This window comes from Crocodylus siamensis, chromosome 1 (genome assembly GCF_052110815.1).
Source record: "Crocodylus siamensis isolate JL-2025a chromosome 1, ASM5211081v1, whole genome shotgun sequence".
In the NCBI taxonomy this organism is placed as follows: domain Eukaryota; kingdom Metazoa; phylum Chordata; order Crocodylia; family Crocodylidae; genus Crocodylus; species Crocodylus siamensis.
Window position 1 is genome coordinate 207,964,384 of NC_143395.1, and position 22,322 is coordinate 207,986,705.

The window sequence follows — 22,322 nt, forward strand, 5'->3', positions numbered from 1 at the left end:
ACTTCTTGATATCCACTTAAATTCATTGATAATTTCACATTTATTCTTGTGGCAAGATCTTCATTTGGCTTAAGTGGTGATCTTCCACTCTGGTATTTGTTAGGATTGTTGTTCTGTGCTTATATGGTGGTGAAGCTGGGCCAACCAAGGCAAAGGAGTTTGTTTAGACACTGTCTTAAAGACAGAGAGACAATATAGGAAAGGACAGAGACAGAGTAGAAAGGAACAGTGTAGTAGACTGGAAAGAAAAATGGATGACATTATTCAGTTTCCTATATTCCCCCACACTTTTGCCAGAAAACCTGTCATGGCTTCTGGGTACAAGAGAGACCCTATCTGGGAATATTTTGAAGAAATTTCTTTCCTGGGTGAAAAAGGAAAAATGTGTCAAGTATAATCAGTGGAAGGAGGAGATGCAGGGCCTAGCTGCAAGAATGAAACATCATAATGAAAACTGCTTATTGAGAGAAAATGATGTGGATGTGTCTGAAAAACAAATGTGGATCAACTGGCTAATAAATAAAATAATTCACTTTGCAATGCATCATTCTTCAAGACTCTCTCTGTGCCTTTTAGTATAAGTGTGATTTAACAAGCAAATTCCCAAGCCATTTGCTATGTTGGATGTTGCTAAAGAAAAAAAGTCTAGCTTAATTGGTTAACTAGGTTTAGAATCTATCACCCAAGTTTACAGTACAGAACGGTGCAGCAAAGGAAATCTAGAGTTGCCAGTTGCCACCAGGTGTCATTTTCTTATTTTATATTTCATAACACATGTCCCTTATTTTGGAACTTCATGATGTGGCCCCAGACCTTAATGGTGATGCCATAAATCTATTCCCTATTTTATTTCAGCATAACTCGGCTTTCTCAAGGGAACCCCCCATCCTATACTGGTTCTCTCAAAAAACAGAAGAAGAAGTGCTAGTAAGTTCAATGGGGCTTACTCCAGAATTAAAGTGCACTCAAAGTGCAGTCAGTCTTAGCTTTTTTTAGAATCTGATCTACATCCTTGCTGAAAAAATATAAATGATTGAGTAATAGAGTGAGAAGAACTGAGAAGAATGACTATTCAAAAATCATTTTTGTCTCAGGATTCCATTTAAGCTTAAGAGACTTTGACTGTCTATCTGCAGCAACTTCAGAGTCATCAGTTGGTACTGCTAGCAGCAGTGCTGCAACTAAATGCATTTCAGACAACAAAATAACAGTAGCAAGCAGAAGATTTCCATCATCCAGTGCGACAACCACTCTGGATTGGTTTGTAGTAAGGACCAGAAAATACTAACAAGACACCATAAATGAAAAGATCGCTTGGTTCATTTATGCCACAAATTCCCCTTTTTGCACTGTTAACAATAAACACTTCATTGACATGGCTGAGTCCTTACGACCAGGTACTCCACGTGGTAGAGCAGACACTGGTGGAAAGTTGCTAGATACAGTGTAAGAGAAGGAACTTGAACAGTATGTAAGAAATACTGAGGAAAAACTTGCCAGTTTAAGCCTTAGTGGATGGAGCAATATACACAATGATCCAGTAATATGTGCCTGCGTGACAACAGAAGATGGGGTTGCATATATCTTTCAGAAACATCGGGAAATGCCCACACAGCAGACCATTTAAAAGAAGTGGCAGTGAACACTGTAATAAACTGTGAACAAAAATTCAACTGTCACGTGCAGTTTTGTCACAGACAATGCTGCAAACATGGCAAAGATGAGAAGATACTTAGAAGAAGAAACAGAAGGATGCTCCTTAATAACATATGGCTGCAGTGCCCATTTAATGCATCTTTTAGCCAAAGTCTTAAGTACTTCTCCAGGTATAAAAGAAAATGTTGCTGAAGTTGCAAAATACTTCCATAACAACCACTTTGCTTCAGCTTCACTGAAGAGAACAGGAGGATCCAAATTAATTCTCCCTCAAGATGTCTGATAGAATTCTGTGGTTGACTGCTTTGAACAATTTATTAAGAACTGGCTTGTTTTCATAAATAATTGTGAAGAAAACCATGATAAAATAGATGAAAGTATCTCTTCCCAAGTATCTAGCACTGGATTAAGGAGGAATATAGAGAATATGCTCAGTATACTGAAACCTATATCCATAGCCTTAAACTTCAGAAAGATTGTTGCTGCATTGCTGATGCTCTCAAAATATGGAAGGCACTTCAAGAGACATTGTTTCTGGTTGGGTATTTCTTTCTTCATTCTCAACCTGAACCTAACTTCTGAAGAAGACGATGCTGCCATTGGCACGGGCATATCAAAAATCACTCCCCTGTTATGCCAGTCATAATAAATTTCAGGGCTGGAGGGGAGCCATTTAAACAGTACATGTTTACTGATGAAGTTTTGAACAAAGTCACTCCCCTGAATTGGTGGAAATCATTAGCTAGACACCTTGAAACAGAGTTCCTTCAGTTGCTAAGTCAATTTTTCACAACAGTAGCTTCCTCTGCAGTCACAGAGATAATTTTCATCGTTGGTATTATTAATATGAGAATATGTTCATTATTTTGCCTTATATTTCATTATTTGTTATATTCACAGACGTCGTAAAAAAGCTGTATCGAGTTTTAAATTGACATGTTTTAGTGATCAGATTTGCACGATTGTTTAAGAAATATGTGAAGACGTATCAGTGGGAAACTTGATTTAAATCAATGGTTTAAATCATGGTTTTATCTGTGATTTAAATCATTATTTAAATCAATGATTTGAAACCAACCAACCCCGTCAACAACTTTGAGAAAAAGATTCTCTTTAGATGGGCAATTAGACTTTCATGGCATGTTTTGACCTTATTTTAAAAAAGAAGTTGGATAAATGCACAGGTAGGTAATGACTTCAGGAGCAGACATTAAAATCAACTGCCAAGTCGTTTTCAGGTGCCAAAAAGGCACAAGAAATCCAACCCATGACAGCTGAAGTGCCAACACCACCTACTGCGTCAAGCCACTGTACCAATGAGTACAATAGCGCCACAGTAGTGACCCTTCCCAAAACACTTGGCTTCTAGGAAATTTCACACTAACCTCTGGAAAGTCTCTCAGTACTTCAGACATCTCATTTCCTCGCTCTCCACATCCTACATAGATGATGACATCACTATTGGAATACTTTGAGAGAGATTGTGAGATCACAGTCTTTCCACAGCCAAATGCCCCAGGGATAGCAGTTGTACCCCCTTGTACACACCTGAGTAAGGAGAGACTATAGTTTATTTTAATGTCAGAAAACAGTTCTCTTAATTATACATTTAAATCATTTGCTTCTTGGCACTCCAAAGCCACCTTATTCCACTTGCCTGCACAAAGGCAAGGCCAACACAGGGATTTCTTTTTGCTTCTGATCCAGAACATTTATATTATTTGTTGAAACATGAGAGAATATGCTGGCCTCCACCAACATGGCTTACTGCTGTTAGTGAAGTATGAAACCTGTACAAATCTAGCCAGGTACTTCCAAAAGAGTACATCTCCTCTCTTTTGTGTAGACAGGAGCCTCCAGAATGCACAGGCTAAATACACAGGCTAAAATGCACAGGCTAAAAAACTTGAGATCATGATGGTTATGTGATGATACACATTAGGGCCAAAGTTGTCACACTTCATTTCCCTCCAAGTCAGGCACTGAAGTCTGTATTTTAAACAAACAAGTGCTCCAGGCATCAACTCCCTGAAGTCCCTACTAGCTGCAGATGTTTATACAGCAAAAAACCAAGTCCTTATTTTAAAACGTTTCATTAAACAAATCCTCTTTCCAGCTTCCATCTTTTCCCTCAGCCCCCCACTGAATTAAGTACCTATCTTCTGGTCTTCCTGATGATCTAAACCAGTCCCATTTTCAGTGATAAAGACCTTGACTTGTAACACCTGTAGCCTCCTCAGGTAATTGTGTTTTATTTTTAAGTTTTCCTCTTTGTTTTGGTGTGTCATGAGCAAACAGAAGTACTGCCCAGGCAGACACAGCACAGGCTTCCCATACACACCTTTAGCAAGGCACCAGCGCTGGCCCCGCTGTCCCAACCCACCTTCTTTCTTATTCTAGTCCTGTGTTCCCCTCCTTACTTCACCTCAGCTCTGACCTGTTGCACCCACGCTGTCCCCAACCTTGTTCCCCTTTTCCCTGCAGTTGTGACAGGCATTTCTGGGCTGCGCTACCTGGCAGAAGTAGCAGGAAGATTGAGAAGAGAGGACATGGGAGTGCAGTGGAGAGAGTGGGGGGTCAGGATAGAGTGAAAGGGGGGGAGAAATATTCTTTGCAAAAGGGAAATCCCCTCCCTTTGCATCTCCGATGCCCTGCAGGACTCAGAAATTAAAGGATATTTTAACGCCTCCTGCTCATTTATTACATTTATTAAAAGGAGGCCCCATGGGAAAGCTAGGCTGGAGTTTCTGTGAAGCAAGCAGCCTTGCAGCTAGTATCTGCACGGTTCAGGGTGCCACTCGCCAGGGACCATGCAGTTGCCTGCACACACCTGGAGGAGTGTGCTTCTCTTTCACAGGTATGCAGGTTGTAGCTGTATTGGTCTAGAGGAAGAAGCAATCAGGACTCATAGTGGAGATCATATTTTTGCAAAAATACTCTACAAAACCACAGGTGGTACTCACGGAAAGAGTGCATCTAGGACTCGCTGGCCAGTCAGCAATGGGTGATTGGCTGGTAACTTTTCAGTAACAGGACGGACTTGTCGTACAGGCCAGACCTGGACCATACTGAATTTCTCCTTCACACCTTCAAACTCCAGCTCCAAGACAACATCCTGTCAGACGGTAGCAGATACTCATGTAAGTGAACAGCTGAATGCTGAGCCAATGGGAACTAACCCATCAACAATTACCACCATTAATATCTGGATAGTCTACAAAGGCTTTTCAAATACCTCAATATTCTGTCCACAGCCTGTCAGAAGCCCACTTCCCCAAATACTGTACACAGAGGGAAGTCAAGCAGCAGTACGAAGCCTCAGCTTCAAATGAACTCTCATACGCCACAGTACTTACAAAATGCCACTGAACTCTCCACATACATGGGGAAGTGCATGACTTCACTGTGGGACAGCTAACACTGCACATCTAAATTTGTCCAGCTGAACCATAAACAAACAGCAGCTCATTTTCAAAAGATACTCAGGCAAATGTTGTTGGCAGCAGGTGACCTGCATCTCTATTTTAACTAGAGCTATAAGGCAAGAAAGGCACATGCACCTGCTGAACACCATGCACTGAAGTTTAGCAAACTTACAGAAGCATCATAGTTCCCTGGAGGAGCAATGTATGTTACTGTACCCCTGTTTCTTGGGGGCAACATGATTTTGTGTCTGATGAGGGAGTTTTCATTCACCACTCCATAAATGTCTCCACCAGTGATGTGACTGCCAACCTAGAATCAGAACAAATCTCTGTCATGTACAGACACTTCATTTTTAGAGCATCTATGTTTAACATCAGGACTCCACAAAATGCAGTACACAGGTTTAAGTCCAGCACAAAGAGCATCTTCTCCCTAAATATACTAACAACACAGTAGCCTATTTGTATCATTTACCAGATCTGCAACAGAATCATGCTATCAGAATAGATAGCATGCTGGAAGCATGCTGTCAATATTCAAGAATGGTTATCATTATATGCAAAGGTTACAACACTAAGGCAGGAGTCCAAGTATTGTGTAATACAAGGGATTCCCTGGCCTCCCTGTCCAGACCAACTTTGTTATTACTGAAGAGACAGAGGAATTATTGGAATTAACACCCTCTGTTGCATTATAAAAGACACTCAGGTACCAAAAGCTTTACATTAATACAGGGGTGTCAAACTCATCTGGTCCTGCAGGCCAGATGAGTGGCCTATATCCTCAAGGGCTGAATGAATGACATGTGGGCAGCACCCCTGCCACCCCTACATGCTGGATCCAGTGCATATGTCACTTGCTCTGGCTGGTCTGGGACTGCACTGGATGTAGCATTTGGCTGCCCCTGCCCACAAGATACAGTGCACTCTGACTGGAGAAGGTGCTACATGGGAAGGTCTTGGACTGGTCCTGCATGGGGCCAGATGACATAGCTGTATCTTTTACATCCCTACATTAAAAGGCACAGACATTCATTACCTGTTTTCATGGTCCCTCTGCAGTCCACCACAATGTCCTGTACATAATTATACCCACCCTCTCAAATAAATAGCCTGGGAGCCACATAACCTCTACACTTTGTGCCCCAGCCCAACAGCATGATTTTGCAACTGTTGTAACCTACTCGTAAGTTTTTAGAAGGTGTGAATTCCCACTTGATGTCCCTGCTAAGAGCTGACACGTTGACACCTCTGGGAATGTAGATACTTTTGGTCAGAGCATTGATGTCTGACAGGGGCCTCTGGATACCATCAAAAATAGCTCCCATAATGCCAGGGCCCAGCTCCACTGACAGAGGCTTGCCAGTACGTAGTACAGGATCTCCTACAGACACACCAGCTAGAGAGGCCAGTTAAGGAAAAAAACACATCTTATAGAGAGGGTGCATGTTACCAGAATAGACTATTTATCTGGCCAGCTCATTGGTTCCAACTGTGGAATTGTATACACTGCCTGTTATTGTCTTGGGTTGGAACTACCAAGGTAACGAAGTTTCCATTCTCTAGAGACAAGGGACTGATCATCTTTCCACAATTCAGAGATTCTGGTTTTCCCTGTTTAAAAATTGCAAATTCTTGGATTAATTCTTGATCCAGCTGCAACTGCCCCCCTGCTTTGTGGTGCTAAGTAGCCCTGATATGCTGGTGCCCTGCCCATGCTCACTCCCAACCACAGCCCTGCCAGTGCCCTCTCATTCCTAACCCACTGCCCCACACCTCCAGCCCTCCAGTGTGTGAGAAAGAGCAAGTGTGTGGGGAAGGCAGGGGTGGCATGCACCCCCCAAGATTTCTGTGCTCACAGCCTGGTGCAGGGCTGTAGCCAGGCTGGATCAGCTCTGGACAGGAGCTGCCTTCACAGCCCAGTAGGTGGGACCTGATATGGGAGGGAGTGTTGTGCCATGATGAGGTGTGACGTTGTACTCCACGGCTGCTGCAGGACAGGCAGGCAGGCAGGGGGCACTTCACACTGGTGGCTATGGAGGACTTTACCAGGAAGGAGCTGCGGGAGTTGTTTTTCACCACCACCTAGCTGCTCCGTGCATGTGTGGATACATGCACATGGCTCCCCCTGCCCGATTGCCCTCCTCCCACTCCCTGAAGTCCCAAACAGCCCTTTGTAGGCTGGAACACTGCAATTTGCTCCTTTTCTCTATTAAAGAAGAAAATTCAAGTTTTTCTAAAGCAAATGGAAAACCCAGATCTGTCCTCATGATCAGGATGGGCACACAGAAAGCCTTAAGTAGGCTACAGATAGCTTTGTTTCAGAGTTTTTGGCTAAGAAGTTGTTAATGACCAAAGCAAACTTACCACACAACTCTTCAGAAATAGAATGCCACCCATCTTGCAAAAGCAGCAAGCCTATTGGTTTCCTGCTTCAGGAGTAGTTAATAAAACAGTGAAACAGTCATTAGTCCCTTACGCTGGGACAGTTTTCCAATGCTAGTATAAAAAAATAGCAACTTAGATTAGTGCAATTTGTGACTTTTGGCACTAAGTGCTCTTAAATGAGCCCTGAGCAACTTCCTGCAGTAGAAGTACAGTTTATTAACATCTGCTGTATCTAACCTAGATCAACAGTGAGGATTCCACAAAGGCAAGTAAGCAATGCACTGTGTTTTGCAGATAAATCTAAATCTGACTGAAGAGGGAATCCTGCCCAATTACAAATGTTATTTCATAGCACACAGGGCCTCTCTTTTTTTGGGGGGAGGTGGGGAGGGAGGGGATGAAAAGGGGAAAAAGAATAGATTTTTTAAACACAAGCCAAGGCAAAAAAAAAAAAAAAAAGTTGATTTTGCTTGGTAGTTTTGCTATTTATAGTTTGTATTCATCAATGAGGTAGTAGTAGCCCTCTATGTCCAGACAGAGTTCAGCGTTTGACTTGTATCTGAAGTCAAAATTCAAAACTTGTTTATTGGTAAGCATAGTCTGCATTATAGAAGCAGCACTGTAGTTTGAGGGGGTTATTACTCAGGTTATACCAGGTGACACAACATACTGTATGAACTTGCTTACTATCCTTCCCCCACTCCATTAAGACATACACCCCGTTTTCAGAGGACTATGCAAAGAAAAAGATTCATCTTGCTAGCAGTATAAAGAGGGCAGCTGTAGTAGAAGGGAACAACTGCTAAACTGCTCTCTTAACCCCTTAGCTGTTGGCTGTGGACAACTCCCCCCACCAGCAACAGTTTAAGTATGTTCCTTCAGCATGTGCAGAGTTACTGCCCTCCTTTTGTTGAGTGGACATCCTCAAGCTGCTGCTGGGGTAGATACTGCTGCTGATGGAGGAAAATGTCCAGTCAGCCAGCAGCTAGGGAGTTAATGAAGTATTATAGGTTGCCGCTTTCTCCTACTGCAGATACCCACATTTATACTGCTGGCAAGTGAGGAAATACAACAAAACCAAGCCCCAAAACACCCTCAAGCTGCTCCCACTGCAGATGCTTCTACTCGGTTAGTAACAAGGCTATAGCAGGAGGGTCTGCCTGAGGAAAGGAGAAGTGCACAGTGCAACTTCCTTTTCCCTGGGGCAGAAGCTCCTGTTCCAGAAGCTACTACTGACTCAGTAGGAGCATCTGCACTGGGAGCAGCTTAAGGATGTCCTGGGACTTGGCTAAATTTCCTTGCTTAAACAAATGCACCTCAATGTCCAGCAACTAATTTTCAAGAAAAAGGCAAGTGTAGCTCGTGAAGAAAAGCCTCATTGTAAAAGATTTCAAAGCCTGCATGAGGTACAAAGAACAGATGCTTTTGCCTGCAGCTACAGATCTGGAAGCTACTGAGTAATCTTGACATCTGGTTTAATTCAAATGGGTTTATTTTCTCTATTCTATTAATTGCCCTACCTTTAGAGCCAAACAGTCCAGCAGGAACAAAGGGAAGGATACATGTTTCTTCATAAACCTGGATAGTGGCCATATCACCCTCCAGTCGGATAATTTCTCCCACCAGCTCACTGTGGCCAACTCGTACCAACTCGTACATGGCTGCACCTGCCATGTTACAGGCAGTAACCACTGCATGAAAAAAAAACCATCTGGGTCAATCTCTCCTTTGCCAGTTTTAAGTTTTTTCTTCAGAAAATAAAACAAGGAGTGCTGGAAACCCAGTAGATAATGGATTTAGTAGAACAATTGTGATAAACTTTTCTGGCAGGCATGGCACAAATTAAGTGCTGTCCTCCCCAAAACCTGCCCTGATCCGATCCCTGTTCTTCCAGAGGCATACCCAACAGTTTGCACTGCAGAGTGCCAGAATAGAAGCAGTGGGACTTGAGCTATAGATTGTGGATGTGGTCAGTGACTGACAAATCACAATGATGGGTGAGGACTACATACATATCAAAAGCTTATGTTACAAATAATGTGTGTGTAAGCTGGTATAGAATCAATAAGCTTATACTTAAGCCATAATCAGGATTCTGGGAAAGTAAAGTAAGGATCTGTTAAACATAGCTGCTAATATCAAGCTAGGCCAAGTACTTGTTAAGAGCGCAGCTGTCCAACTTCTAAATGGCTGAAAGCCATGTCACTCCCAGATGGGGTGTAAGGAAGCAAAAGCTGAAGGCAGGAGGGTGAGTACAGAGACCCTGTCAGCCTCAGGATGGCACGGCAGCAGCAGAAGGCGCAAAAAGGGATGGGGGGCTTCACCTCTTGCTTGAGGAGTCCTGCCCTCTCCACAACCTGTCCTCCCTGTCTCCATTCTGGTACTTATGTTTACTGACTGCCTAGACTAGTAGTGGCATGCATGTTGTGGGACGGCCACCCCAGCTATTGTGAGACCCCCCCCACCCCCCTCCAGACACGCGTGTGTGTGCATGCACACACACACTTTCCTGGGCTCAACAGATCTCCATCACAGCTTGATGTCTTTAGAAACTACTGCAGTCATAACATATCCTGGATCAGCACCAGATTAGTGTTTTAACCCTTGTCAGAGACTAGGTGGGTTTAAATAACCATCCTCCTAGAAAGCCACCTTACCCTCACAAGGAGTATTTTCCACCTTTAGACCTAGATCCTGTCTACATTAGAGAAATGTATTAATGGCATAGCTTGGTTAACTAAAGAAAAAAATTGTGCAAGGAGCCACATTCCTAAGGAAGCTCAACCTTCATCCGAGGACCAGTGTCTGAAAGCTGCTGGCACCAAGACAAGACAGACTGTCCAGGAATATATATAAGAGTAGGAAAAGAATTAAAAGTATGTCAAGGAAGCCTTGTAGAACGAACCACGATGACTCTGCTGTGCTTCTGAAACGGACTTACTATGCTGATATTTCCCACTATAAATGCCAACAATCAATTTTTAAAGAGATACAACTGGCACAAAATGGCAGACCATTGAAGGGTAATGAATAGTAACATTTCACAGAGACAGCTCAGTCTCTCACGCTTCAGCACAAGTATATCAAGAAGCAAACAACCCTGGAGGGCTTCTTCTCTAGGCAGGGAATGGGACAAGATAACTAACTACACTGGGGGCTTTACTATACTTCCCCAAGCAGACAAACTCATCTGTGTTTTCAGAAGATGCAGAATCCAGATATGACTCCCCACTTCCCCCACTGAGTAGCACATACCAGGTCCTGAGACTCCATGGACATAGCCAAACAAGCTCTCTCTGTCCTCATCACGGATTTTTGGTATCTTGGAGAAGTCCATCTCGCTCTTTTTACCTGCCAAAAAAGAAAGTCAGTTAATTTGACACAGGGCATGAAGAAACCTAATCCAGCAAGCAGCGATCTGACTTCCTTCAGGCCAGATATGGCAGACTACTCAGAAATACCGATTTAAATATTCAACCGACAGTATCCACATACAATACTACAAAACATGCATTAGAGTATTAGCAGGACTCCATTTTCATTGAACCTCCCAGATCACTAAACCAAGTGGAGGAAGAGGATCAGGAAAAGTATGGGTCTCTTACTGAATGTGGGAGGCAACCTTGTAACAGCAGACGCAAAAAAAAGCTGAAGTGCTCAATGCCTTTTTTTCTCCTCAGTCTTCACAGGCAAGGACAGCTCCCAGAGTGCTGCACCTAACAGCAGTTTGTGAAGGAGGAGAGTAGCCAATTGTGGCAGAAGAACAGGTTAGGGACTACAGTAAAAGTTCCATTAACTGGCACCTTACAAGCCAGCATACTCTATTAAAATTGGCATGCCAGCTTGTAAGGTGAAGTGAAACTGGAAATGCCTACTGTGGCACTTCCGGTTTTGCCGAGCCCCCATGGCCTGAGAGAAAGCAGCTGCGCTGCTGAGCCCCTACGGCCTGGGGACGTAACAGGCTGTGTGGGGCCCACCTCCCTGTCCCACGGAAAGGGCAGCAACACCCCAGACGGGGCAGAAGCAGCAATGGCCCGAACAGGCAAGGATGTCTGCTCGGGCCACTCAATTAACCAGCATATTTTGTTATCTGGCATCCCCCATTCCAGGGGGATGCTGGATAACAGAGCTTTTAGTGTATTTAGAAAAGCTGGATATATCCAAGTCCATGGGGCCAGATAGGATGCACCCCAGGGTGCTGAGGGAGAAGGCTGATAAGATTGCAGAGCCACTGGCTATAATCTTTGAAAACTCACAGCTATCAGGAGAGGTCCTGGGCGATTGGTAAGGATTGGAGAAGGGTAAACATAGTGCCCATATTTAAGAAAGGGAAAAAGTAAGATCCAGGGAACTACAGATCAGTCGGCCTCAACTCAGTCCCTGGAAAAATCATGGAGCAGATCCTCAAGGAATCCATTTATAAGCACTTGGAGAAGAAGGTGATTAGGAACAGTCAGCATGGATTCATCAAGGGCAAGTCATGCCTGACTAACCCAATTGCCTTCTATGATAAGGCAACTAGCTTTATGAACACAGGGAGACCAGTGGATGTGGTATACCTTGATTTTAACAAGGCTTTTGATACCATTTCTCAGAGCATTCTCACAGGCAAGCTAAAGAAGTATGGGCTGGATGAACAGACTGTACAGTGAATAGAAAACCAGCTAGAGCATTGGGCTCAGGGTAGTAATTAATGGCTCTATGTCTAGTTGGTAGCCGGTATCAAGCAGAGTGCCCCAGGGGCCAGTTGTGTTCAATGTCTTCATCACTCACCTGGAAGATGGCATAGCATGCACCCTCAGCAAGTCTGCAGATGACACCAAGCCGGGGAGAGTAGTAGATATACTGGAGGGTATGGTTAGGATTTAGAGTGACCGAGACATATTGGAGGATTGAGTCAAAAGAAATCTCATGAGGTTCGACGAGGACAAGTGCATAGTTCTGCACGGAGAACAGAATAATCCCATGTCCTAGTACAGGCTGGGCAGCAGCTCTGCAGAAGAGGACCTGGTGGTTACAGTGGACAATAAGCTGAATATGAGCAAACAGTGTGCCCTTGTTGCAAAGATGGCTAACAGCATACTGGGCTGCATTTATAGGTGCATTGTCAGCAGGTCAATGGAAGTGATTATTCTTCTCTATTCAGCACTGGTGAGGCCACATGTGGAGTACTGTGTTCAGTTTTCGATCCCCCACTACTGAAAGGAAGCGGACAAAAATTGGATAGAATCCAGTGGAGGGCAACAAAAATGGTGAGGGGGCTGGGGGACATGATTTGAGAGGAGAGGCTGAGTGAACTGGGCTTATTTAGGTCTTGAGAAGAGAAGACAGAGGGGATTTAATAGCAGCCTTCAACTACGTGAAGGGAGATTCGAAAGGATGGAGCTAGACTGTTCTCAGTGGTGGCAGATGACAGAACAAGGAGCAATGGTGTCAGGCTGCAACAAGGGAAGTTTAAGTTAGATACTAGGAAGATTCTCACTAGAGGGGTAGTAAAACACTGGAACAGGTTACCCAGAGAGGCTGTGGAAGCTCCGTCTTTTCAAGACCCAGGTAGACAAAGCTTTGGCTGGGATAATCTAGTTGGGGATGGTCTGGCTTTGAGCAGGGAGCTGGACTAGATGACCTCCAGAGGTCCCTCCCAACCCTAGTTTTCTATGATTCTACGAAATGCTCTCCAAGTAGAACCATGTTGTTTTGTTGTCCCTCCCCAGTTCCACGTGTGTTACTATGCTGTTACAGATCTAGCTAGGCAAAAAGCCTACTCCTTCTGTGCTATCTTATTTGCATGTCACAGGAACACCATTCTGATTTTAAAAGTGCTGTGTTGCTAGCCATAGAGAGCAAGGGCTCCCAAGTGTCCACAGGGTGGACCCAATACTGGCAAATGGTTTACCCCCACCACTGTGCCTTTCAGAACAGGCTTGAATTTACTCACACAACTCTCTGCCAGAGCCAACATTAGGACTCCATAAGGAATAGCTATTTGCCCCAAGACCTATTCATCAGGGCAAAAAGATGTATGCTTTACCACTAGCCAACCCCATACATATGCCCACCCTCTTGCAGGGCTCTTATCTCAGTCTGCTCTCTACAGGTGGTGGGGTAGACAGCAGCTGCTTTCCAGGCCATAGGACCCACTCTTCTGTCATATATGGACTCCTTGCTCTTTACCTTCTGTGGCAGTTTTACTCCAGGTCTGTTCCACAGAACAGTTCATTTTTCCCCCAACTTCACTCTGCCACAATGCCTACCACCCTAAGCAAGTAGAATTTTCCAAGCCCCAGTGCTCACTTCAGCGATTCATTCAAGAAGCTAGACACAGATGACCATGACTCAGTCCCTTCCAGCTTGGATTGAACTGATCATCTAGAGATCAGAGGTTCTGTGTTCCACTAAGTTAAAGCAAGCGAGTCCTTCTGTGCATGGGTTGGCCAATAAAAACTCATATCTAAGTACTAGAAGAACATTTTTAAAGTTGCTGATGCACCAGGTGACTGACTCTTATATGGACACCAAGATTAATCTGAAGCACTGGATCTAGCAGTATTTTCCTACCCATCTTGGCTTGCAAACCAAATAAAAACTATTGCATACCTTACATTCAACTGCTGCTCACATCAAAAAAGCAGCTAGACCTAGAATGCTTACACTATTGCAGGATTTTGCCCATGGAACCCCCAAGGCCAATGCTTCTGAAGAACTAGGCACTATCTACCTAGACTTTATAAGAAAACATGCTGATACAAGGACCGTGGTGATTTTAATGCAGACCAAGCTAGTCATACTCATAAATCATTTAGCTGCCGGAAAAAGATGAACCAAATTATGTAAAGAAATATGGCCTCACTCCCGACCAGGTCAACAAAGGCATGACGGGACTTGGAGCAGATCATACAATACTGGTACAAACTCAGGCAGGGGCCAACACCCAAGAAACTACTGAAAACATATAGCAGCCGGCACCAAACAACAGAAGTGGCTTAACTCATCTTTGGGAAAAGCTCCCAGGAGTAAAAAACAAAAAAACCCCAAAACACACATGGTAAAGGAGCAACCCTGAACACAATTTTTCCAAGGACAGATAAAGACATATTCTGATTTGCAGGCTTCACTTTTCTCCCCAACCTACTGTTTCCACTCTACTTTGCTGTGCTTTATCTGGAGTGTTCCTAGCTATATTCCTTATCCACCACTCTCTTCACATCAAGCACGATGGAATTCCTCCATTAAATTGCTGGAGAAGTCAAGGGAAGTTTCAAGTTCCAAATCCTAACCTCTGTGCACAAAGCAACTCTGATTTACCAAGGCCTCACTGCCTGCCATCTCACTCTTCCCTCTATAATCTTATCTCATGCAGACCTTGGGTCTAGGAAAGCCTCCATACCATGCTGTACCCAGGTCCAAACTATGTCTTTGCTACAAAGTCACCTCAACATTGACACTTCTTCAAAAGGCTCACTCTTGGAAGTGCTAGACACATTTTAAAGACATTCCCTAGTGTGCAGCTCTGCAACATGTCTGCTTGGTGCCCTTATGTTGATTACAAGTCCATTCCTGGTTACTAAATCCCAAGCGTAAGGATCTCGTCTCATCTTATACTGTGTTTAGGGTCTTTCATGCTTGAGACTGATAATTGCTGCCTCCCTAGGATCCACTGATATCAGCACACATAATGCTGACCGACAGATGTTGAGATCATGGTTAGCCACCACAAACTACTGACCACCAGCTAGAATTAGCTTCATATTATTACAGCAAGAAACCTTAGGATTCTGCCAAGTTTTTCTAGCGTCTTAGAAGGCTTTCTCCAGTCATGAGGTGAGCTACTACATTTAATCTACTCTTACAAAAATATTCATTAAACTGCCTACAAATGAAAGTTATTTTACTTTAACTCCCCAAACATAAGCAGACAAGGTGGATAGAATGTAAGATGCTAGCAAGCATTTGCTCCCTGTGTTATCTTTGTAATGAACAACCAAAAACCCACTACTTCAAAAGATGCTTTCAAGGGAGTTTTCTAGTCTGAACATGACTGTATTCTGCCAAAACAGAACTAGCTTCAGAATGAGATGGTTAAAACAAGCTGTAGGTTGCCTCAGTCCTCCACAAATAATTCAGTGTTTTATACATGAATCCACAGATAACTGAATAAGCCAGGCCACAAGTCTATTAGTTTTTTACCTCTACTTTCTACAGCAAATTAATTTGGTTTTAGAGTTGATTCTCCCTCCCCCTCAAGGCATTCTGATATTAACAGAAAAAAAAAATCATGATATTCTATCACAATTACTTTTTTGACTCTCAGTGTAGAGACCTGATTCCTCACCACAAGCTCCAAGGACCTCTGAAATATAAGCTCCAGATCAAGTAAAACAACTCTCAGGAAAAAAAAGAAGTCAAAGATGCCTTTCAATATCAGGGAGTGAAGGCCTGAAGACTGGCCATATGCTATAAATGTAGAAAGCGTCTTACCTTGCTTTGTGGCAGACCACAGAAAAAGAAAAATCCACAGTTCAGATGAACACCCCCCCCCAAGTTAAACACTCACTGTTTACAAGTAAAAGACTGTCCTTCCCAACCTTCCCCAGCCACTCAGCACACAGGGATGAAAAATCCTGCTGCAGAAAGGGAAGAAATTCCAGACCCACAGCAGAGACAGTCACCTGACTTGATGAGTCATCACCACCCCCCCAAAAAGCCAAGAGGAAAGCTGCAATAAGCAAGTCAGAATGCCCAAGATGCTTCCTGTGTTTCAGTTTATTCAACTATCAGGAAAGGAAGTTTCTTTTACTATTCACAGAAAAGTCCTTCAAGTGCTTCCAATATTAACAGACACTGGAAGCAGACAATCCTTGTTAAAAATGTCTAACCAGTCAGCTGCTAAGATTCAGGTTAAATACATTAACTTCAACACAGAAATCTTTTTATGATTTTACACAGCTGCTGCTTGCAACTCAGACAGCACAGTGATCTGCTGAACAGAGAAACTAATTTTGCCACAGCTTCTGAGAGCACTGCTGAGCGGGAAGAGCCAGGCAGCAGCCTGCAGAAAGAATACTGCTGATACAGTAAAGAAATTGCAGAGAAACAGCAATATACTTACTACCTCAGTGCTTTAAATAGGTAATGAAATGTGTCAAGGTAAATAACGTGTCTGCAAGGTGATTTAGCGCTATTAAAACTAAAAGCCTTCACTAGCTTAGCTAACAGAAAAAAAACTGTACACCACTTAAATTCTATCACTTGCACTACAAAATAGTGACATGCCAGCAGTGTGCTACAAGACAGAATGTTGTCCCTGGCCAGGAGAGCCACAATTTTTAGAAGTCTTTTCCACCTTAAAAACAGTAGCCTTAGAAAGCATAATTTTATTAATCCCTTCACTTCAGGATGAGAACACAGAAGCAGCCAGCCCTGAATGCACTGCATTCATTGCAAGAGACTGACTGGTGCAATCCTGCAGTATTAAACTGACATTGCTAGGATTCAGTTTACTGGGGTCACACCACCAAGCTTAGAAGCCATTGATTACTCTTACTGCATCTGAATCTGGCAAAACTCACTTGATTTTCTGTAGCAGACAGAAAACTTTCACATGGATATCACAATCAATCACAGATATTCATCTGTGATCACACACACACACACACACACACACAGAGTCCTCAACTTACAACATTTCAAGTTACAATGCTTCCCACTTATAATGTTTATAAACTGACACCCCATTTCAATTTTCTGACATCAGTTTCAACTTTAAAACACTTGATCCGATGTTCACTGGCATGACGTCACAAGTTCTCTGTGTTGCCCATCTCCCTGGAGAACATCTGTCCAAACTTTCTTGAACACTTTCTTTAAGAAAGCAGACAAGACTCCAGAAAGACCTGTAGCCAAGACTCCTGAGAAGACTCCAGCCAAGAACCCTTCAAAAAGTCCAGCAAAGTCACCTCAAAGAAGTCCTTCCAAATCAATATGATTGCTATTTACAATATAAATACATTAATATAGCTATGTTACTCATCTATAATTGATAGAGTACAAAATTCTGGGGTATTTTTTGTGAAAATAGGTTACTGGGCCTTGGTTCAGGAACCAACCCCCCATTTATAACATTGTTTCTTATGAGAAAATTGGTTCTGAGTTACAACATTTTGACTTAAGACCCAGTTTTCAGGAACCAATTGTGTTGCAAGTCCGAGGACTGCCTGTATACATATGTATACATAGAAAGTCCTTCAGCCTTTTTGGTCAAAATCCTCAGCCGAGATGATTCTCGTTTGGTATTAGGTAGTGTAGCTCACTGGCCAGACTGAGCCAGGTCTATATTCAAAGGGAATTGTGCTGGTGCCAGCAAAGATCTCTTGCACTCTGTTGGATTCTGTTCTCCTAACGGACTAATGAAATGTGCAGATCACCCTGTGTAGGCACTCCTCAGGATGTGTTGCAAGGGCTCCATGATTAGTACTCGTTAGACAAACACTGCTGCAGCAAGCTTCTTGTAACTTGGGTGACTTACATTGCCCTTTCCAATTGAGAAAACCTTCAGAAAAGGGAGGGGGGTGATAAGAAGCAGAACTATAATGGATCACATCACTGTAAATAAACGCGGAAGTTAGACAAGATTTCATAGGCCTTAGGGCTGGAAGGAACCTGGGGAGATCAAGTCCAGCCCCCTGCCCCACAGGCAGGAAGTCAGCTAGGGTCAAAGGATCCCAGCAAGATAAGCGTCCAAATGCTTCTTAAATGAGTCCAGAGTAGGTGCTTGCAATGGCAGTCGTTCTGCCGTTTACAGTATAGGGTCACAGCAAGCTGTCATTCTCCCAAGGGAACTGAACCAGGTCTCCAGAACTCTTGTACAAAGCCATCTGGAAGGGAAGCCAATACACTCAGTGATCAACACCTGACAACTAAGGAAACTGTCACAGGAACCAAGCTGACATTGATGTCTGGAAGCTGAAACCAGGTTTCAATGCTGCAAGGGGTACTGGTAGAGGGCAACCTACTATCAGCGCAGACTTCCCCATTCTTCTCTGGAACAAGCTACTTAAACTGTGAATCTCAAATCACCCATCCAGTCCTAAGAATTACGAACAAAGTCATAAATCTTAAGAAATCCGTTGCTTGGAAATTACTTCATTCCAAAGCCAGATAGTTTCTACAACATAATAATCTGAGAAACAAATCAACAGAAGCAGCAGCAGATTGTAGTAAGATAAATGTCCCTCATTTAAAAGGCATAGGGGTTTTTCCTCTCTCTGCTTGTGTCTTCTTTTGGAGGAATGAAGATCAACCGGTTGTCATAACACCTCTGGGGGCTACAAAATCCCTTTGATGTCACCTATTGTTAGGTGTGCAAACACCTATACAAGTCACAAATAAACACAGAGATTTTAAATAGGAATCCCTTGCATTAAAAGAATTCTGATCTATTGCAAAAAATTCAAACACGGCAACAGAAGTGCTCCATTATTTTTCCATGGTCAAGAAACGAACTAAAGTTAAGAGCTGGCATTTTCTGAAGAGTCCCTTAAGTCTTAAAAAGGTCAAAAACTAATTCTAATATGTCTAAAGTAACTTAAATCTTTATTTCTGTCAAAGGACTTATTTACTTGGATCAGTCTCTGTTCTTAATTGAAGGAACAATATCCTTCAATCTTAAGATCATTTCTCACAAATGTCTGCCAGCAATTTAAAACTGGCAACACCAGTTTTATAAAAAGTTTAAAAATATTGATGGGTTTCACTTCCTAATTACTTGAGATTTCAAAATGCTAGGCTTCCTACAATCACCCATGGAGTTTTATTGTGGACAAGACCAAATAAGAGAAGAAACCATCAAGTGTCATCACACAAGTGTTTTGTATTAGGACAACTGTTAATATATTTAATTATCTTAAAAGCAAGGACCTGATGGGAGTATAAAGATTAAAATGGTATAGATAAGGTAGCTATTTCTACTAACATCTCTTATGTTACAAGAAATGGGACAATGGGGACAAGACAACCTCTTTAGACAGTTAGGACATTGTGATTTGTCCTACTTCACAAATAGGCAGGGAAAAAAAAAACAAAGATCCAGGATTTATATGGTTGTTTATTTGATTGATACATCACATTTTCCAAGAAAGCCTTGGGGCAGCTTACACTAAGGGAACAAAACAACATAAAAGCAAGTAAAAATTAACCCCCTTTGCCTCCAACAACAACCTAACTAAGCTTTGTTTGCTACATGCCTACCCAAATAGAAACATCTTACAGTGCTTCCAGAGGATGTGTCCCTTATAACAAGCAGCAGCAAAAACGAGGCATAGAACCAATTCTACCTCCTTGGCAAATCATAAGGTACACATGCACACGCTAACTAATGCTAGGTAGGAAAAACAGGCCAAGAAGTTTTAGTCAGTCTTGTCCCCTGCTCTACAAGTAACAGGGGTGGATGCGTGTACCCAAAAGACCTAGTACAATTTCTTTGTCTACCCAACGCCCAACCAAAAGCAGTCACATTTTTCAAAACATGGTGATTCAGGATGACTATGCATGAATGATGTTCCAGCCTGGTCTGCTGTCTGGTTTTCTTGATGCTGTTCTTCTCCAGCAGGTCATGTGGACACTGCTGATCAGGACATATTCTCAGTATTTCCAAGTCAAAAGCAATTTAACTTTGTAGTCATGGGCCAAAGAGAGAACTTCTATTTTGGCTCTTCCCCTCTCAAACTACCATCCCAACTACCATTCCTTTTGCAACGCAATGCAGTCAAGTGATGATACTAGTATAGGGGTGGTCAAAGTATAGCCCACAGGCCAAGTATGGCCCAAGCCTGCAGGGCCCCTAAAAATATTAATTTTCTAAATTTTATCTGCCCCTGCAGCCTATGAAAGCTGACAGGAGCCAAAGGCAGTAGGACCCAAGGGGACCCTCAGTAGGACTGAAAAGCCCAGCCCTGCCTGCCCCCAGCTATTTCACTCCCTTCCTGCCCCTGCCCTGTTCCAACACCCCCTGGCTGCCAGCTGCATCACCCAACTGGGGAGCACGGGACTGTGCCAATATGGGGTGCGTGTATGAATGCAAGCAGGCAGGCACAATGTGCGCGCATGCACGTAGGCATGGGCAGAGCATGTGTGTGTTCATAGGCTGAGTCCCACATGTACAACCCACCATACACTGCACCCACACCCCCCTTGCACTGCCATATACACAGACCTCCTCACACCCCCTCGGCAGCCCACCCCCCACAATATACAAGCATGAGACTTCATTTTAAGCTATTGTGCAGTGTATATAAACATGACTGCACAAATGCATGTAAATCAGAACAAAAATATATTTTTAAACCAAATTAATGAATGCTGTAGATGTTTGCTTTTTAGACTATACTTTGGTTTTTTTCTGCTTCTAAAATAGCAAAACCCCTTGCTGAAAGGAATACTTCTGGGGGCATGGGGAGGGACTTCTGGTGGCAAAGGTCAGGTGTTAGGGGGTGGGACTTCCAGTCATAAGATGGCAACCAGGGGGCAGGGTATCTGTCAAGGGGCGGGGCTACCAATGCAGCCCTCCACAGCTTGCCAGAACTTGGTAAGCAGCCCTCAGCCTGAAATAATTGCCCACCCCCGCCAGCAGGACAGCCATTACATACACAGCAAGCAAAATGCTAGGCATACCTTATGATCCACCATCTTTCTGAAAAGCCACAGAACTCGTGGCTTTGAGCTGAGGGGTCTAACAAACTAACTTTGTTAGGCTCCTCTAACTTGCTTTGTTGCAAGCAAGAAAGACCACGAGCCTTTTTTATGGTTGTCTTTAACAAGCCTTGGATAAATGAATGACAAATGTGGAGAGGAGGCAGGGGCTCAGGAAACAGAGTCTCTACGGGCTCAAACGGAGAGACTGTGCCATGTCAGAAGCACAGGGAACCGTACCTGGTTACCGACTGACTTACAGCGGTTTCTGGCCATAAGGTCCAGTCCTCGCATCCGCGCGAAAGCGAAGCGCCCCGGTCGCCCACGCACCCGCTCTAGAATGGACCTGTCCCAGGGGCGGGAAAGGCCAGAGCGACGCGGCCGTGACTCCTCCTGTAGCCACCAGCCTACGCGGGAGCCGGGAGAGGCGACGCTCCCTAGCAGGGGCGGCCGCCGCAGGGCAGGACGAGGCACCCTCCAGGCCGGGAGCCCGTGACGCAGGCGCGGGGACAGGACCCGTCGGCCCCGGGGCACAGCCAAGCCAGCCGGCTAGCCACCTCCCAGGGGCCTGGAGAAGCCGCAGCGGGGGGCACCTCACCTGGGCTTACAGCAACAACTGGCGGCGGCGGCAGCAGCAGCAAAGCAACTTAGTCGTCGCTCCGGGCCGCCTGCGCATGCGACCGCGGAAGCCAAGGAAGCGAGAGAATCCCTCCCACTTGCGTAACAGGCGCAAGAGGCATGTGATTTACTTCCTGCGATCATGTGATACCATCCAGCCATCGTGCGGGAGCACGGGTCACGTAGAACGTGCCTGCGTTGAAGCGGGCAGCGCGGGGTCACGCCGGCGGGGCGGGGCGGGTGGCCTGCGGCCCATGTGGAGCGGGAGCGGGAGCGGGAGGCTGAACGAACAAGCGCCCGGCAGGAGCAGGAGCAGGAGCAGGAGCAGGAGCAGGAGCAGGAGCAGGAGCAGGAGCAGGAGCAGGAGCAGGAGGCCGTCGCGTCGCTGGGCCTTGCGCGCATCCAGCGCGGCCGCGCCATGAAGGGGTGAGTGCGGCGCGGGCCCGGCCCGAGCGGGGCGCCGGGCCTGGGGTGGCGCCGTTCGGCACTAGCTGGCCGTCACATGGCGCCGCGCCCCGCCCCCTACTTGGGGGTGTTCTGGGGGCGCGG

At 44.4% G+C, this 22,322-nt stretch overlaps 2 protein-coding genes across 6 annotated transcripts in view; one reads left to right on the plus strand and one right to left on the minus strand.

The window, feature by feature from the left end:
• ATP6V1A (ATPase H+ transporting V1 subunit A) overlaps window positions 1–21,882 on the minus strand; it is a 33,427-nt gene extending 11,545 nt beyond the window's left edge. The window contains exons 1-7 of one of the 2 annotated variants that reach the window (XM_090053853.1): window positions 21,754–21,882; window positions 10,725–10,820; window positions 9,032–9,160; window positions 6,266–6,480; window positions 5,254–5,391; window positions 4,620–4,771; window positions 3,042–3,204 (exon numbers count right to left, since the gene is read on the minus strand). In XM_090053853.1, the coding sequence (XP_089909979.1) occupies window positions 3,042–3,204; window positions 4,620–4,771; window positions 5,254–5,391; window positions 6,266–6,480; window positions 9,032–9,160; window positions 10,725–10,806 (879 nt within the window). In that variant the 5' untranslated portion in view covers window positions 10,807–10,820; window positions 21,754–21,882. Of the gene's footprint in view, window positions 1–3,041; window positions 3,205–4,619; window positions 4,772–5,253; window positions 5,392–6,265; window positions 6,481–9,031; window positions 9,161–10,724; window positions 10,821–21,415; window positions 21,435–21,753 lie in introns of those variants that run through there. The other variant, XM_090053859.1, reaches the window with a different exon arrangement.
• Window positions 21,883–22,004: 122 nt separating this feature from the next.
• The window catches only part of NAA50 (N-alpha-acetyltransferase 50, NatE catalytic subunit), a 29,517-nt gene continuing 29,199 nt past the window's right edge, over window positions 22,005–22,322 (plus strand). Inside the window, exons 1-2 of one of the 4 annotated variants that reach the window (XM_090053873.1) lie at window positions 22,005–22,073; window positions 22,110–22,199. In XM_090053873.1, coding sequence (XP_089909999.1) covers window positions 22,192–22,199 — 8 coding nt within the window. In that variant the 5' untranslated portion in view covers window positions 22,005–22,073; window positions 22,110–22,191. Of the gene's footprint in view, window positions 22,074–22,103; window positions 22,200–22,322 lie in introns of all 4 variants that reach the window. The other 3 variants (XM_090053881.1, XM_090053888.1, XM_090053867.1) reach the window with 3 other exon arrangements.